The 16,774-nt window shown below is 39.9% G+C and overlaps 1 protein-coding gene across 4 annotated transcripts in view; it reads right to left on the bottom strand.

The window, feature by feature from the left end:
• The window catches only part of LOC108036423 (mucin-17), a 40,907-nt gene that overhangs the window by 12,425 nt on the left and 11,708 nt on the right, over positions 1–16,774 (bottom strand). For all 4 annotated transcript variants that reach the window (XM_050888294.1, XM_017112551.3, XM_044092535.2 and 1 more), the window contains 2 exons: positions 14,431–14,572; positions 6,592–6,770 (listed from right to left, as the gene is read on the bottom strand). In XM_050888294.1, the coding sequence (XP_050744251.1) occupies positions 6,592–6,769 (178 nt within the window). In that variant the 5' untranslated portion in view covers position 6,770; positions 14,431–14,572. The remainder of the gene's footprint in view (positions 1–6,591; positions 6,771–14,430; positions 14,573–16,774) is intronic.

Genomic DNA, 16,774 nt, shown 5'->3' with positions numbered 1-16,774 from the left:
AGTCAACTTCCTCAGTTACTCAGCAGCTAAAGGAATTCTTGTGTCATTTGCCAGTACACTTAGAACAATACGAGTGATAAGAAGTATACAAAAAACGGAGACCGAAGCGAATGGTTCCAAAAACATGACCATAATAGGCAAAAGCTGAAGACCTCTCAATGGGGGAAGGTTCCCATCAGAATGAGAGGGAAATACAGAGATTGGAGGAGCGACAGGGATGGCTTATATGGGGAAAGCGTCGATAAGACCGAATGGACACCACGTGCAAAAGCTATATGGGTATTGCTGGACAAGGTCATATCTTATCTCTTTAGTGCGATTTCTGTGGCCAAGAACTTTTACCTGGGGAACTACGTAATTCGGCGGGAATCTCTCAGTGCAAAATGTAATAAAAAAGTTCCCAATTGTATTGTGCATTGCCTTTTATAGCTCTTTCAATTTATGGCCGTAGAACCAAATAATGTTTGTACTTTTTCAATGGCCGATAAGACAGCGGAAAGAACGTTGGTTGGTAAAAATCTTATCGATCGTAAAGTAACGAAAAATAAATTGGTAAGAACACAATCGAATAAGTATAGGTACCCATGCATCGCAGCTAAGTAAAGTGTAAATATTACCCCTTGATGTTATAATAAAAATGGGCTTATAATCAATAGTATGAACTCGCTTCCCTGATGACCTCACTAAGCCGAAAACCAACTGATAAACATTTTAGTCATCTCCGAAGTTCGACATCTCCCAAGTGATTCATGAGTTTGTGCGTCACATCCAGAAATGAAAGTTCCACAAACAAATAGCCATCTCTCAATGGAAAGTCTGCATACCAGCCTAAGTAACTCCATATATTAATTAGAGAAAAGAACCCAGCCGAACGGAAGTACGAGAATTTCTAAACTGAAATGCCAAGAAAGCTTCGACCTCTAATCAAAAAAAACGGTCACGTTTTGGGGCCGCGACACGCGAACAGCTAAAGATACTATATTATAAGGTATCTTTATGTTTATGTACAAATTTGTTTATGGCCAAACACATGGGTTGTCATGGGTACGAATGCCTCATTTATGTTTCCTTGCTGGTGGCTTGATTTCAATGATTAATTTCACCTGTGTTGGGGCTGGTCATCGCGGGCTTAGTCATGAAAATGTAAGTATTACCCCATGGAAATACTAACTGGTGGGCTGGAGAGGCCCACTGGCGCGTCATTCTATTTACTGCCCTTCGAGGTGTCTGGCTGTCTGTGCCCAAATTGCTTGGGGACCCGGCTAATGGAATTTTAACCGCCCGAGAATGGTATATACATATACATACTACCACCCTCTCTCTGACAAGTGAAAATTGTTTATTTATGGAATGCCTAATTGGGTCAGCAGTCAGACCTTTTTGCCCCCGAGAATGAAAGTACCTCCACACTTGGCTAAAAAGTTCTCAGATTAATTAACGCGAGATTGGGCTGTCTTTAATTGAAAAGTTTGGCATCCCATAAGGCAGTGATTCACACTCTGTGAGGCAATCCCCATTACATCAGCATTGTAGATACATTATTTATAATTTATCTCAAAGACTATTGAGCAAGATTTTCTATTATTACTTGAAATCCCTTATTGTTTGGCTTCACTTTGTGTGCTGTCATCAGTTTGGGTTTTGCTTTTTCCACGAATGTGGGCGAAATCTTTGGTTTGGCTCTGGTAATTCATCAAAACTGATTTGGGCCTTTCAATTTGGCAACCTGATGCCTTGCGATTAATGTTTCCTCTAATAGCTTCGGCTTGCCAATGCCCACGTGGGCTTTTCGGAGGTGTTCAAGTGACACCAATCGATTCAGAATTTGCAATTCCAAAAAGGTTTGGCTGCTGCCAAGTGGGTTCGTTATTTCGTTATTAATTAATCATTGGCGAGAGAAAAACACAAACTCAACATGCAAATTGTGCAAATCAAATGGCGAACAACTTTTCAGCCGGTTGCAGTAATTGGAGACCTTTTTTGCAGCTGTTTTTTTCCTCCTCCAGCGGATGTCAGCTCGACCAGCTCTTGGGATTGTTGTATTGGGTAAGGTCAAGTGGCCACGCCCACATCCCCCCGGGGAGCACCCCGTGTGGGCAGCTTATCCGCTTAACAAGTGCTGAGTTCACTTGCGTGGAATAAAAATAGCGAGCCACCGGGGAGAACGAGTGAGAAGAACCTGCGCCCGAAGCCCCGAAGAGGTAAGCAAAAGCTCCAAGAATTGCACAACTCTGGCTGTGAGAAACAGAAATAAATAAAAACGGGTCTCTCGGGGCCTTCAAATGTTGGCTTTACTCGTGCATATAGTGAATTGCAATGCTGCGAACCTCGAGAATTGAGTGCTATTCTATATGCCGATGGATTGGCCAAGGTTCGTCGAGTTCGTTGGTCAAAGAGTCCAACAAGGCGTATGATTATTTACATCAACACGGCCAATAGTCGCTGACTTTCCAATCAACCGCTGCGTAATTCTGCCAAAAGGAAACTGAGATACAGTATCGCTGCACTGGCGGCTATATAGATTAGACATAATGCCCAATGGTTATAAATAACTGGGTAGTGGAGCTATCGGAGAACTATCAAAGATTGCCGAGGAAAAGGAAAAAAGCCCCTTAAATAAGGTGTTACTTTAAGTTCTACAATCCACTTAGTTTCTTGAGTCTTTGTATTTTGTAAAATTAATGTATTAGAAAAATACACATGTATATAAGCTAGATTTGATACCTTTTAGATGGTATATATATATTTTTTTTTGTGGCTTAAAAAAATACGGATTTCTATTTCAGGGGAAAATTATTATTATTATAATAAGTGTTTAGGTACTTGTTTTTTGGAATGAAAATCCGTATTTTAAAATAACAAAACAAATATTTATTAAAACATTTAGGAAATTTCTGGCTTGCCTTTGGAAGCCCCATGCTATTAATGTACACTCTCTTCCTGCTAACAAGTTCTAGTAAATATAAAAGGTATACTTGCTTTCTACCACAAATGTGCTAATTAAAGTAAGCGGTGTGCCCTAAAATCTTTACCCCTTTCCTTAAAATATAAATAAGATCTAAAAGCTTATTTTTCTCTATGCCACAAAAGACCTATTGCCAATCTTAAGTCCAGAAGAAGTCGCCTGCAATCAGTCGTCTGCGTGCCGATGGCCATGGGCTTATCAGTCTTAACCTGGCCAAAACGTAATGCCATTATTTGAGTTGTTCGCACTCGAACGCGACAAATCACAACGACCAGCGGTACGCGGCGAATTGATTACACAACTCATATGGCACTTCAATTAGAGGCGTCTGGTTATTTGCCCCAATCTCCAGCTCCTCGTAACGAGGTTTCTTTTCGGCGCGACTGGGTTTGAACCCAAACAACGCATCATCAACGAATGATAAGCCCCAAACTGATGTCAACTTATATAATGACCCATTATCTAAGGGGAATGGGTGGTCGGGTCTAAGCTCTATGCTCATGTGGGCTTTTTAATTGAGGCTGTACTATTCTGATCGGTGTTTGTTTCGGGTCACTCAACAGTCACAAAAATGTATTTAAAAAAACACCCAACCAAAAAATGGGGTTAAATTGCACACGAAAATCCCAAAAATTCCTCTTCTAGCCCAAAAAATACAATACTTTTTATTACCTGTTTAAATATTTCTCATAAAGCCAGAAATAGCGGCAGATGTTTTATTCGAGCGAGTTGTTTACTTTACTGATTGTGGCCTATTGTAAACAAGCGTGTTTCATTTGGAAGACACAGTATGGCATAAATATCTTTAAGTATATGTATCTACGCTTTACTTTAACTTCACTTTGCACTTAGTTCGATGACTCGCGCTGTGGATGTTTTCCCGATATTATCGATTAAACTTTGTTGACTCTTATGCCTCCGTATCTTTGTATCTTTCGGGACTCGGACGGATCGCAGACGGATTGCGAATTGCGAGGCGGGACTACGGATTCGATTGAATATTGCGATTGCAATGAGCGACAGCGAAGACAATTCAATTAGCGCAATAACCGGCGCGTTCGACAGCGAAATTGCTCACCTGTTCAGGTAGAGCGGAGCGCACAGAATGAATTGAATCAATGGGACAGCGCGAAAGACCGCCATGGAAATCGAAATAACAGACCCCCAACGCCACAGCACAGAGCAGCACAACAAAAAGTACCCACTCTCGGGAACTGAAATTGAAATCTACGAAAACGAAGCGAAGCGAAAAGGCCGAGCGGACCCCACAAAACAGAAAAACCGAACCAGCCGCACTCAGCTGAACTCGGTGAAAATGAATCGAATCGAGTCATCGACAGCGGATTGGGCTTATTGGCCAGGTTGTGTTGCCAATTCGGACTGATTAGCGTTTCTTGGGCCACTGCAGGTGTCTGCAAGGCGTCTAAGCGGCTAACAGAGCGCTGTTAACAACGGGCACAGTGGGCCATCAAGACTGTTTAATGGGCAAAAAAGCGTCAATAAAAAATTAATTAACCATATGTTTCGCGGCACAACGCAGCAGGACTTTATCGTGTGTTGCCCATAACAATTTTATAGCTAAGCTTTAATATTACTAGACTAATCTGTAATAGTTAACAGGTACCTGGTACCTAAAGACAAAAAAAAATTCTAAAATTATGTGTACAATGTACATTGCCTGCTCCAAATTATTTAAACAATAAAAATACCTTAGTTTCCTGATATGAACAGCTCAAAAAAATATTTGAAAACTTTGGTAAATACTTATTTTATAGATTGGTATTTTTTTTCTTAATAGAGTCTTAAGCCTGTAAAATTGTTCAGCACCTACTTCTAATTCAAAAATATTAAAAAAATGTAAAACAAATTATAATGATTGTATTTTAATTTTAACCAAAAACTGGTAAAATATATGTTCTCATAGATAGTAATGGAAATATATTCTCAATAAAAGTAGTGTTAGGTAATACCTTCTCTGCGATTTCACCCACTGTTCACCGGTCCGACTCGAACCTGCTGTTTATGCCCATTTATTCATGTTGAAACCTAGTTGTACATACATTATATGCACTGTTCGTTATTGTTGATGGCATTTCTTTGTGTTGTCATAACGACCCCAGTTCGAGTGCCCCAAAATGGACAAAGCTTCCTATATTTCCACTACGAACCCAGAGCCAGAACCTTTGTGGTCGATTTTCGCTGTGGATTTGCATTAACCGTAGAAAGTCGCGGGGGCGTTAATTAGCACGTGTAGCTGCATGGTATTACCCACAATTATATAAACATTATCCAGTTATTCAGCCGTCGGTGGCCTGCGAGGGCGAGCCCAACGAAAACAAATAGACAAAGGCCGGTTCTCATGTGAACTAAGGTACATGAAGTACATGGGCTATGCCCATTTGGATGTGGCTCAATCTGAATATGTATTATGGCCACTTTTATCTCGCACTCATTGTGTGTGCATCTGTATTCGCGTCGGGGGGCGGTGGCGTCAGCAACCCGAAAGCCAAAACAACCCACTAATTATGCACATACGAAACAAAATAACAAACCAGCAGGCGAACTCTTACATCTCTCTGTTTACTTTTACCAGGCCATCTGCCTAAGTCGGCTAAGCCCTAACCCCATGTAGGGTGTTTACAATAGTGCGGCTTTGTTGGCTCTTTTGCACACTCTCCTAACAATCCATATCTGCACTCTCCTAACTATCCATATCTGCAGAGGGTTCACAGCTCTGAACTCTGCAAAACCGCTGCGAACAAAGCTGTCTCACTTAGGTTTTCAAGGAAGCCTCTATCTCGCTCCATATGATCGATGGCATTACTTTGGCAAGTGATGTAATCCAATCTGCCGTCATTTTTAGCCAAGGCTGAGTAAAGGGCATTGATTTAACTTTGATAATATATGCACTGTTTTCAGTTCACATCTTTAGACTGACCATTTATAGGGATCTCTTTGTGATGCTACCAACTAAATATATACATTCTTGGAGTACTTTATTTGATTATACTACATAAAGCCTTTCAATAAGGTATCTTTATGGTGAGGAATTCTAGTAGAAGAAGCCATATTCTAATGAAATTTTATACGTACCATTTATTATTACAGTATTTTTAATCAAAAATAATTATAAAACCCTACCTATATTCTAAGTATCATTAAATAAATCAGTAGTTCCCCATTTTGTCCACTTTTATAGCATTTTTTACAAAAACTGAATATAAAACTCTACCTATAGCCTAAGCAATTCCCGCACAAAACAAACACATATTCAAAGCCCATAAAGCATCCATAAAGCCCATGTTAACCCGAGCCGAACAGCCGTCAACCTTCGGGGATGGCAATCAAACCAAACGCCAAGCCTTTGGCAATCAGCGAACCTTTTTCGCAACCCGTGTCCTGGGGGATTTTGCCGAAATGATGAACACGTGAGGCAGAAATCTTCAATATTGTAAGTGAAACCCGGAGAGCGAGGGCCGCAGGGCCCCAAGGCAATTTCATAATCCCACAATCCTCACTTGAATGATTTAATATTGCAGCCTAACGAGAAATTCCTGGCCGGGAACTCGGGATTTGTTTGTTTGCTTGGTTTTTCCTGGTATTATGAGAGCAATTAGGTAACTCACCGGCGGTCGGGGATTGGTGGGCATCGTTTCCTGGACTGGAGATGGGCGTAGAGGTGACTGCGTGGGCGTGGGCGTGGCCCTCCGGCAGTGACAATGGTCCCCCGGCACCACTGGCATCCAGCTCCGATTCCAGCGGCGGCGAGTTTTCCCTCACACACGACATCAGGCCGGAAGACATGCTGTTGGGGGGCGAAAAGAGGGGGAAAACTATTTGTAATTGCCATCTGCAAAAATGCGGTATTAGTGCAAGGAAAATATGTCTCTGGTGGGAGTTTGGCCTCTTTCGCAATACCCATAGATTCTGCACTTTCTGCGAAGAACCCATCACTTACTCGCCATCCTGACGTCCTGCGACACCGCGCTAATGGATCTCCATTATGGCGGTGTTCTGGAGGAAATTAAATGTCATATTGCATTCGCGATAAAAGCAGCCACTGCCACCACAACCAGCGGAGAAACTCAGACTGCCAAGTGACAGGGTGACAGGGCAATTGGGTTAAAGAGTCCTCAAGTTGTGGTATTTGATGGCATTTTGTGGGGATTATTAAAACAATTACTTATTGGTGGCTGGCTATAATTATAGATAAACATACATGGGAAAACTTAACACATTTTCGCAATTAAAGTAATCGGCTGTCAACAGAAGATGGCAAAACGAAAGATTACCAATCCAGTTTGATAATATTTATACAAATATGTTATATACATTTTATTGGCAGAGAACTATAAATTATCTAATGATTCAATATCTTAAGTTAGACACTATAGTTATAAGGTGAAATATTCTTAATCATCATCAAATAATTTTATGACCATTTGTTTAAACTATTTGGTTGTTATAGTGAATCATAATGATTTAAGTGCCAAAAATGACTGTTCTTGGGCCCATCCCACCGTCGGTTCAGTCAACCCACTTGATCACCCCGAATCGACCGATAAATAAATGTCATGGCCCGGCAAGAGCAGAATGCATTTTCCATTTGTTCGGCGGATTCTCTCGAACCGCTTGGATCCAAAGGCATTTCAAGGAAAGCTATTTTCAACTAGGAATGTGCCCCTTCATCTGAACTCTGTGGCCCGCAGGCGCTGTGGATGTGCATATGCCTTGGGCTGATGGTCTGTGCTCCGCTGTCTTTGGCTTTATGTTGCCTTTGTTTTGGCGCCGCAAGAACGGGACGTGAGTAATGGGCTCCCGAACGGATGATTCATGCCAAGTTCGGGGATGCCGAACAGTCACAGACGTTGCGAGATTTATATTGCATCAGGCGGGCCGAATGTGGGGGCAAGGAACAGACCTCAAATCGCCAAAATGATTTATAAGTGTTGTAAATTAAAATTAAATTAATTTTGAGATAAATTACTAGTATTTCAATAAGCATAAAATTTACTGTCAATCAAATTTTTATTAAAATATAAAGATAAATAACATTATTAGTTTGTTTGGCTACGGCAAGTAAATCAAGAACCATTTACTCTTAAAACGAGAAGATTACTTTTTACTTTTGCTTGAATTTGAGAATGTTCCAACTCGAAACCTATTTTAATTGAAATTAAGACATGTTCTTAATACAAGAGCACTTCTTCTTGATTTAAGTAACAGCGCAGCAGTATCGTAAGAAGCTTCTACTATTATTTTTGAAATTAATTTTTTTTGAAATGGTTTTTAAATTCCATAATTTGATATTATTTATACATAGCATAATAAAAATATTATTAATAAGAGCACATCTTCTTGATTTAAGTAACTGCGCGGTATAACCGAGAAAAACTACTATTATTTTTGAAATGAATAAATTATTTTCAAGCCCCATAATTTTATGTTATTAATAAATACTGAAATGTTTTGGATGATGATCAAATGCGAAACCCCTCTGACTCATTTTGTTAGGTAATTAAGAGGCTTGTTTAAATTGAAATAAGTGCAGTTTACCCACTTCAAGCTGCATACTTTTAGGAGGTTTTACAAATTGCTTAAACATATATATGCCACCAAGTAATTTGTAATTAGTGCGGCTGAGGGCTAGGGATTAACGCTCCAAAGAGCCAGTGAGTTAACCCAGTTAGTTGGGCTGTCCAAATAACGCGTGGGGCTGCCATTTGACCCTTTAAGGCAACATACCTCAACCCGTACCACCCCCACCTACGTGTTTCGTGTGCACAGAGAATTTGATGTGCTAATTAGTGGGGAGAACGCACCCCTTTTGCCACTTTTCCCCCGACCCGCCCCTCGAAAAACAAGCGCAAATTGCAGTTTAAGCGTTTTTTGCGCATTGAAATGGAAACTGCAGCCGCGGATTCGTGTCGACACTCGTGGGTGTATCTGTGAGTGTAAGTGCATGGGTAGATGGATGCCTGGGTGCAGTTGATGAGGCGATGAAGAGCTCTGTAATGATGATAAAACCGCGATGACGACGATGTTGATTGGAGCAGACAAATGAGCAGCACAGCCAGCGCAGCTGGAAAATGTTCATTTCGCTTGGAGAATTGGTTAATTAAACGGACTGACGGCACTGTGGGGTCTTAGTCCTATATAGATGATATATCTGCTTTTAAGGGGAGGAATAGGGTGGATGGAACAGTCAACTAAATACGATTTTGACATTGAACTTGGGGGAATGCCAAGGCGAAATTCATTTAGCCTGCCAATTGAGCTGGAATTAGCACGCTAAATGCTATAGTTTATGCACAATTGCGATTGATTCACTCATAAACAAACTCATAAATGCATTAAATGGATTAAAAATTCAAATACTAAATTAATAATATTTATTTTATCAGAATTTTGTTGATAAGCAACCTTTGAAATGTTTTTTTTTGAATAAATTTGTAGTGTAATTTATTATACTGCTTTTATTGGGTAGGTAATAATTTCCTTTTTGTATAACCGAATTTAAAACTTTGTAAGGTATTCATTTAGAAATATGTATTTTTGCTGATTTATCTTTCGTATTAATATAAATATAAATTTATGAAAAATCTATTAAGATTTAATTTTTAATAAGAAAAGGGTGAAATCTGTTGAAAATCTAATAAAAATCAAAACATAAATGAATACCATTTCTTCAAGGAGTATATTTTTTGTTATTATTTTGTATTATTTATTCTCTAAATTACTAAACTTTAATTAAAGCTTGAGTTTTCCCTGCAGTCTGAAGAGCAGCCATTAAAATCCAATTAAATCTCCGCAGCGGCAATTGATAAACAGCCCGAAAGTATGCCGCATTTTCTGGCCAGACAGCCCGCAATGAAAATGCCACCTTTGATTTTCCCGTTTGGAGAGTTTTTCCAGCGCTTTTCCACCGCAACGAGACTGAAGGCAGACGGAAAACTGAGACGTGGTCTGGCACTTTTATCTTAATTTCCTTTCCTTAACCGTAGCCGCAAAAGTAACTCATCGCCGACACGCAGTTTTTGCCCGCGGACTCGCGAGCTTGTATCTCAACGTGAAAATCTAACAAATTAACTTTGACTTTCATTTGCATTTCGCAGATGAGCACACACTCACTCGGCAGAGTGGGCAAACACTGCGGGGAAAATGAAATTGAAAATAAAGCGAAAACCAAAGAAAAACAAAGCCAACGCCAAAACAGCCCAGAGTAAAGAAAAAAGGCAGCGGCCACAAACTATAATTATGTGTGGCATTTGCATAGGCCCAAACACGGAGCAGCCTGTATAATTGCACTCGCTCATTACACAAATTTGCCAACTTAATTACGAACAGGCCCAGACAATGGGCCAGGAAGCCGATTTATGGCTCTAACTCCAGGGCAAGCTCATCGCAAGGCGAGCTTGGGGATTCTCGAATTTGTTTAAGCCATTAACAACACGGGGAGAAATTAGAGGGGAGCTAATTAGGTTTCTTTAAAAACCAAAAGGTCGTTAACTTCTCTTTTTTTCAAAAAGAATCGGAACTAACTTAGCTATTATTGATTTTCAAACAAATAACTTTTTGATTTTACTTCACAATAATTAAGTCTACGAATTTCGAATTTGGATTGCCTTAAGATTTTAAAAATTAACTTTATATAAAAGAAGAAGAATTATTTTAAGTGCCTTGTTATAATTTAATAATATAAATGTTTAAAATAAAGTTAGTAAATTTACTTCACTACAAACAATAATAACCATAAATAAACCTCTCGACCCTGATGAAAACTAACAAATTACAGTCCTATTTAACTAAATATAACACAAATATTATTCATCCTATATATGAAACTTGTAGGTATAAAAAAATCAAATATTTAAATTCTTTAAGTAGGAATTTATTATTTACTAATTTATTTATTTATTATATAGGACCAATTTTCTTTTGGAAAATAATATTTAGGATAGGGTAAGAGATCTGCTTAAATAGGAACAAGTTCATTAAAAATCCCTGTTGTATTAGGTTTGGCAAACAGGCTAGTAACAAATACTATTATGAATACTGAGGAATACGAAAAGGTATAATTTATTTGATGTTTTCCTCCTCTGCTCCCACTTGTAAGCTACACTTCAGCACAATTCCCCATAGAGAGGTGGTCAGCAGGCGTCATTGCAAAACGGCCAAGTGGCATAATGGCCAAGCTAAGCTAAAGAGCTGGACAAATTGAAAAGGAAAGTGCCCCTGACCGGAAAGCTCCACTACTCGGCCCGGTCCGAGAAAGAAAAGCAAACAGCCAAACAAAAGTGCATGCTCATCGCAAATCACACGGTGCACAACCTCCGGAGTCCGGAGCATTACCGCACTTTGTGTGCCGCCAGCTGAATGGATCTGTCATCAATTTTAATGACCACGCTTCTTCGACTTTGGACCAAATGCGAATCGAGGGCGTGTCGGGCCTCTTGAAGGTCGTCTCAAAGTGTGAAAATGCCAAAGTTGCGCATAAAAAGTAACAATTTTTAATCAAGTATTGTGCGTTTGAATGCCAGAATTGGCTTTAATAAATCATATTGGCCGCACTTTTATCTTCTCTAAGGATGTATATATATACATGGGTTTCTTGTTTACATTTTGAACAATTTTATGGGGACTCTTAATTGAAAACGTCAGAAAATTAAATTTTTTATTATTTATGGGACAAGAGATGGATGTTTCTTGTGTACACAAAGTACCATTTAAGTGTAAAGCATACTGAAATGGGGGAAGAGAACATAAATAATTCAGATAACAGTTGGTCGAGAGAAAGCAAGTGGCTTTAACAATTTGCAAAATGTTGAAGAAATAAATTAGGAAATATTACTTAAGTTCTGTATTTTGTAAGCACTTTTTGAGAAATATATTTTCTTTATAGAAGGTCTAGTTATATTATAAAAAACGAAAACGAATTGTATTATTTTAACAAAAGAACTAAAGACTTAATTATACAAACCAAGGTAGCCTGCTTGAGCTATTAACCACTATTTGCGCCTGATATTTATTCATTGATTCGAAATGCAATCCCAAGGCTGTTAAGTGAGGTTCCCAAATACCAATAAATTATCTGCCGTCCCTGGGGAGTCCGATTCCCAGCCAGACCATTGTTTTCCTAGGCCCATTTAATCGCATCTCCTCCTATTTGATGGGGCTCTTCAAACGGCGCTCGTGTTTGTACAATCCCTGTTTGCGCTCCATTTGACAAATGCGAACTTTGAACCCGGCCCCGTGAAAATGTCCCCGCCATCTTATCAATCAATCTGTGAATCTGTGCATGATAGATGGAAATCGATGGAAATCAATAGGTGGGGAGGGGTCAGCAAAGTTCCGATAGGAGTGTTGCCATAACGATGATGATGATGACGCAGCAGTTGCTGATTCTGAGATTCTGAGCCCGGGAATAGGAGGAGATGCTGTTGTTGATTTATTTGCTGTTTACTTTTTGCGTTCGTTTAATTGACAGCCAGATGGTATTGTAATTCTCCCCATAATAATTTCCTGAGCCCCTTTACATACTGCAGATCCAGATCCGAATCGGTGGGACTAGCTGACATGGCGGGGGATCTTCGCCGTTCACCATGAAAACACGAAAACACTTTTCAATTTTCAATCTTTTTTCCGAGTTTTTATGCCATCCGCGTGGCCACAACTTGTGGCTGCTGGAGTCGAGCGACTGAGTCGGAATCTCTGTGCGGATTTCGCAGTGCCGAAGGGTGAAGCAGCTTGGGGATTACGGGGCGAAATCGGGGGTCTATGAGTGCGTTCGTGCCCAAGGTCAAGGAGCGCAACTGCGAGATGTGCTCTCGGCTCGCCGTCCCGCTCCCTCTTGTCAGCCATCCCTCTGGCTCTTTTTGCGTGGGCGGCATCGCAGCCGCAGCATCGCTGCTCATAAGGTCTGACATCCACTGGATTTGTGTTGCCAAGAATGTATGAGCTTTAGGAACTTCAAATAGCGAAACTAGTAAAATAACTAAATACCCTTCAAAAAAGTTTCAGAAATTATTTTAAATTATTTACCTCATATATAATGTAATAATAAATCAGTCCTAACCGCTTTATTCAGAGTATTTTTATGCTAAGGTTAAGTTTCTAACAAACTTTATTTATTTTAAGCAAATTTGGTAAAAAAAAAACCGCAATTTCTGCAATCGCTTCTTAATTAACCAAGATAAATTCTAAATGTATACTATTTTTGGGTTATTAATTCTATAATTAAGAATAAGGAGCTCAACGTATTTTTTATAAAATACATTTTTCAAAAATTATATTTTAAGTTTGAACATTTTTATTTTAATATCTAAACAGTAAGATACAGCTAAGATACTGGATCAACTATGTAGGCATCAGCACATTTTTCTTTAAATATGCTTATATGCTATATATGACTATATAGTTTAGAGCTAGTGTTATACATAAACAAATAAATTACAATTTGGAGGTCCCCAAAAGTGTATGTAAAATGTAGCTATAAACATGTTGCTAGCCAAATGTTGCCAGAGGACCTCTGTAACTCTCCCCTCTCTCTCTGCGCAGTCGCATTTCCGGCCGTAGAAACCAAAAGTGAAGCCAACACACACATATTCCCTTGCCAAAAGGAGAGAGCCTGACCTAGTCAACGAAATTGTCAGAGGTCTGTCACCGAATAACCAAATAAGGCAAAAAGCAGCCGACTTCCTTCCTCTCAGCAGCAGAATCCTTGAATCCTTGTTTGCTGTTGGAGAGTGGCCAAGTCGGTGGAAATTTTCCGCAAGTGCTCAGCCTATCCACCTTCTCGAAATTAGTCAAGGAAATCGGTGAGCCCCACTGCCTAGTTTATGGGCTTGGCCCAGCAGAAATTGAGCCATCAAAAACGGAGGACATCGCAAGGTTGTCGGGCTCTTCTCTTCGCTGAGCTATTGCCTCTGGCCGGCGAGAAGGTGTTAAGCCCTCTGGTTTATGGGTTAATCAGTCCGATTATACGGTTTGAATTACACGCAGATTCAAGGTCGATCTGCCACCAAGGTCTCGGCAAACAATGAAGCAAAAATCTTATTGTAATGGGAACGAAGCCCCAAAACGAAGCTCACATTACCATAACAACTGAGACTTTGGCCAGGTGCGAATAAGTATATATATTAACATATATATGGGTGGGTGCCTACTCGTACACTTTGCATTTTAATGGTGCACGTTCTGCGACATTTGAGGGGCTCCTTCCGCCCATAAACATAAATTCAGCTGATCCCAAAGAGGCAGACAGAAGTTTATAAAAACTCGAGGGTTATCTCTCCTCAGGGTGGCTTATTTTCCCATTTAAGAGGAGCATTTTTTAACGCAATTTTAGAGCAATCTCTGTAGCAGAAAAATAAATCCAGATCAAAGCGAATTATGATAATGGTCCACTATTTATCTCCGCCTCTTTCCCATCCCAAGAAGCCATGCCAGGCCATTGCCCAACTCACCTGATTTCGCTGAAGTGCTTTTGAACAGACAGATTGAACAGACCAATCTTATTTTTGGGCAATACAATAATTTTCCGCCTTTCAATTGTGTTTGGATCGTTTAGGTTATCGTTACATTGTTTGAACTTCTTTTGTTGGTGGTCTGAAAAGAAGAACGAAAACAGCTTGAGTAAATGGTATATTCGAGGGTGATTCGATGTGATGCAATCGAAATGTGTGAGCTCCAAGGTTGGATCAGCTGGTTTCGAGGGACACATGTGTTGGGCATGTGTGCCCCCAGGAACTGTAAGCTATTTATGAACTCATCAAGTTCATGCCCATCGAAAACTCACCATGATCTATGTTGGAACTATAGGAACCATGCAAGAAGTCAAAAAACCATTAATAATTGTCAAATCCAAGGGTTTACTTGGTAATATCTTTGATCTTTGAATGTCACAAGGCACTTTTATCAGCGTATTTTTATTTCACTAAGTAAAATGCTATAGGTGTGTTATATATTTGATTTATTTATAAGTTCAAACCCTGCTTATTCAATTCGCAAGCAATTATACTAATTGACATTCAAGCTGATCTTTAAAGTAGATTGTATTTACTATAAGCTATAGATATTTTCTCTCTGTGCCTTCTAAAAACTCTCCTGCATTGGAATCAATCAACACATTGGGCGGTCAACGACCCAAAAGGGGAACATGAACTCCGGCACAATCTGCCATCCTGGTTTTCCCAGCCCCCCTTGGTCGGTGATAACGGCGAAAGTCGGCTGTAAATCTTGATTATCCCGGGCCCTACAAACACTACAATGGCTCAGAGCCAAAGACCCGAACAGGCGCATTACGTAAGGCTTGAATACCGAAAACAGACTTCATTTTGTCACGTTCCTGCCAAGCCCGTGGCCAAAGGAATTTGCACATTGGGCTAGGCCCTCCTCGGAGCTCCCTTCGCCCCATTCGCCCACCCTAACCCCTTTGAATTTGCATATCCATATCGCATATCATGCGGTGTATTGAAAGCCGGTGTCCCATTATGAGGCCATCCCAACCGCCCTCTTCTGGGGGGCCTCCAACTGCGATGTGTGCGTGTTCTCGGCTGATTTGCATAGAAATGGCCGGCGAAAATGTCGATAGGCGGGAAAACTCTGGGAGGGAAGAGGTCAGGTCTTTATGCGAAAGTATAACTCGCCTGCAGCAGGTCTGCAATTAAATAACTTCCACATAACTGAGTTAGCGTGGCGAAAATGATATAGGGGCTTGAGATGTGTCGAGTCACAAGAAAACATAACATTTTTGAAAAACAGTAAATATCTGAGATTCTTTAAAATGAAATTCATATGGGACTTTAAAATTTGAAATATGTTCCTTATATAAAGACTCTTTGCTGATTGCATTGCTTTAAAGAAAGGTCTGGTAATAAAATATAATAATAAAATTATAATACTCTATTTTATATGATAACATTTACTATAATACTATACACAGTACAACTTATGCATATTACCTTTATAAAACAGTTCATAATACAGTCTATACACAATGGAAAACTTAAGTTTTTATTGTAAAAGACAAAAACGGACCAGTTTTCAGTGGAATCGTGATGCACTTTAGCATTTCCGATCCCATCTTCAACATTAAATCGTTTGTTGGCAGTGAAACTCTAGCCATATAAAGAAGGCCAGCCCTATCATCATCATCAATCGCCGAAAAGGTACCTATGTATATAAAAAGCATGATCTGATTTCTACGCATTTCCACGTACGATGCCAACCATTTGAGATCGAGCACTCGAGCGACTGCCCACTGCATGGGGCTTTTATTAGATGAGTGTTTTATGCAAATTGCGATCGTCTGAGTCGGAGTCTCCGTATTCCGGATTTCAGATCCCGGACTGGCCCAGTGGCTTAGAACGAGCCGTAAACTTTCACTGCCCCCACACGTGGGTAGGCCCGGGGCTATCTAATTGGATGGTTCGGGGCTTGGGACTGGCCAAGATTAATTGCAGGGGGCATCTCGCCGAGGGTCTGCGCAGATGAGCACTCACAACGAAAACCTAAACAATGATGAAAAGTAAAAGTTTCTATTCGGTTTATCGAACAATGCATCGAATGATGAATCCATGAATAAATTATTCGATCTCGCATTCTAAACTGGTTTTGGGCTGCTTTTATCGCGGCCTGAACCATTCATTTTATGCACTCAAATTGGTTGGCTTTTCCTTCTGTTTCTATGAAGCTTAATTGAATTTCGTTTGTCGTTTTATGAGTTTTCTGAATAAGATTTGTTTACCCCAAAAGAAACAACATCTTAAGTAGATATGCCAAATTCTAGACTGGAAAATACTTAAAAAG

Source organism: Drosophila biarmipes, chromosome 2R (genome assembly GCF_025231255.1).
Source record: "Drosophila biarmipes strain raj3 chromosome 2R, RU_DBia_V1.1, whole genome shotgun sequence".
NCBI classification, from domain to species: Eukaryota; Metazoa; Arthropoda; class Insecta; order Diptera; family Drosophilidae; genus Drosophila; species Drosophila biarmipes.
Note: the sequence above shows the minus strand (reverse complement) of the source record. Positions and strands in the feature narration are given on the sequence as shown.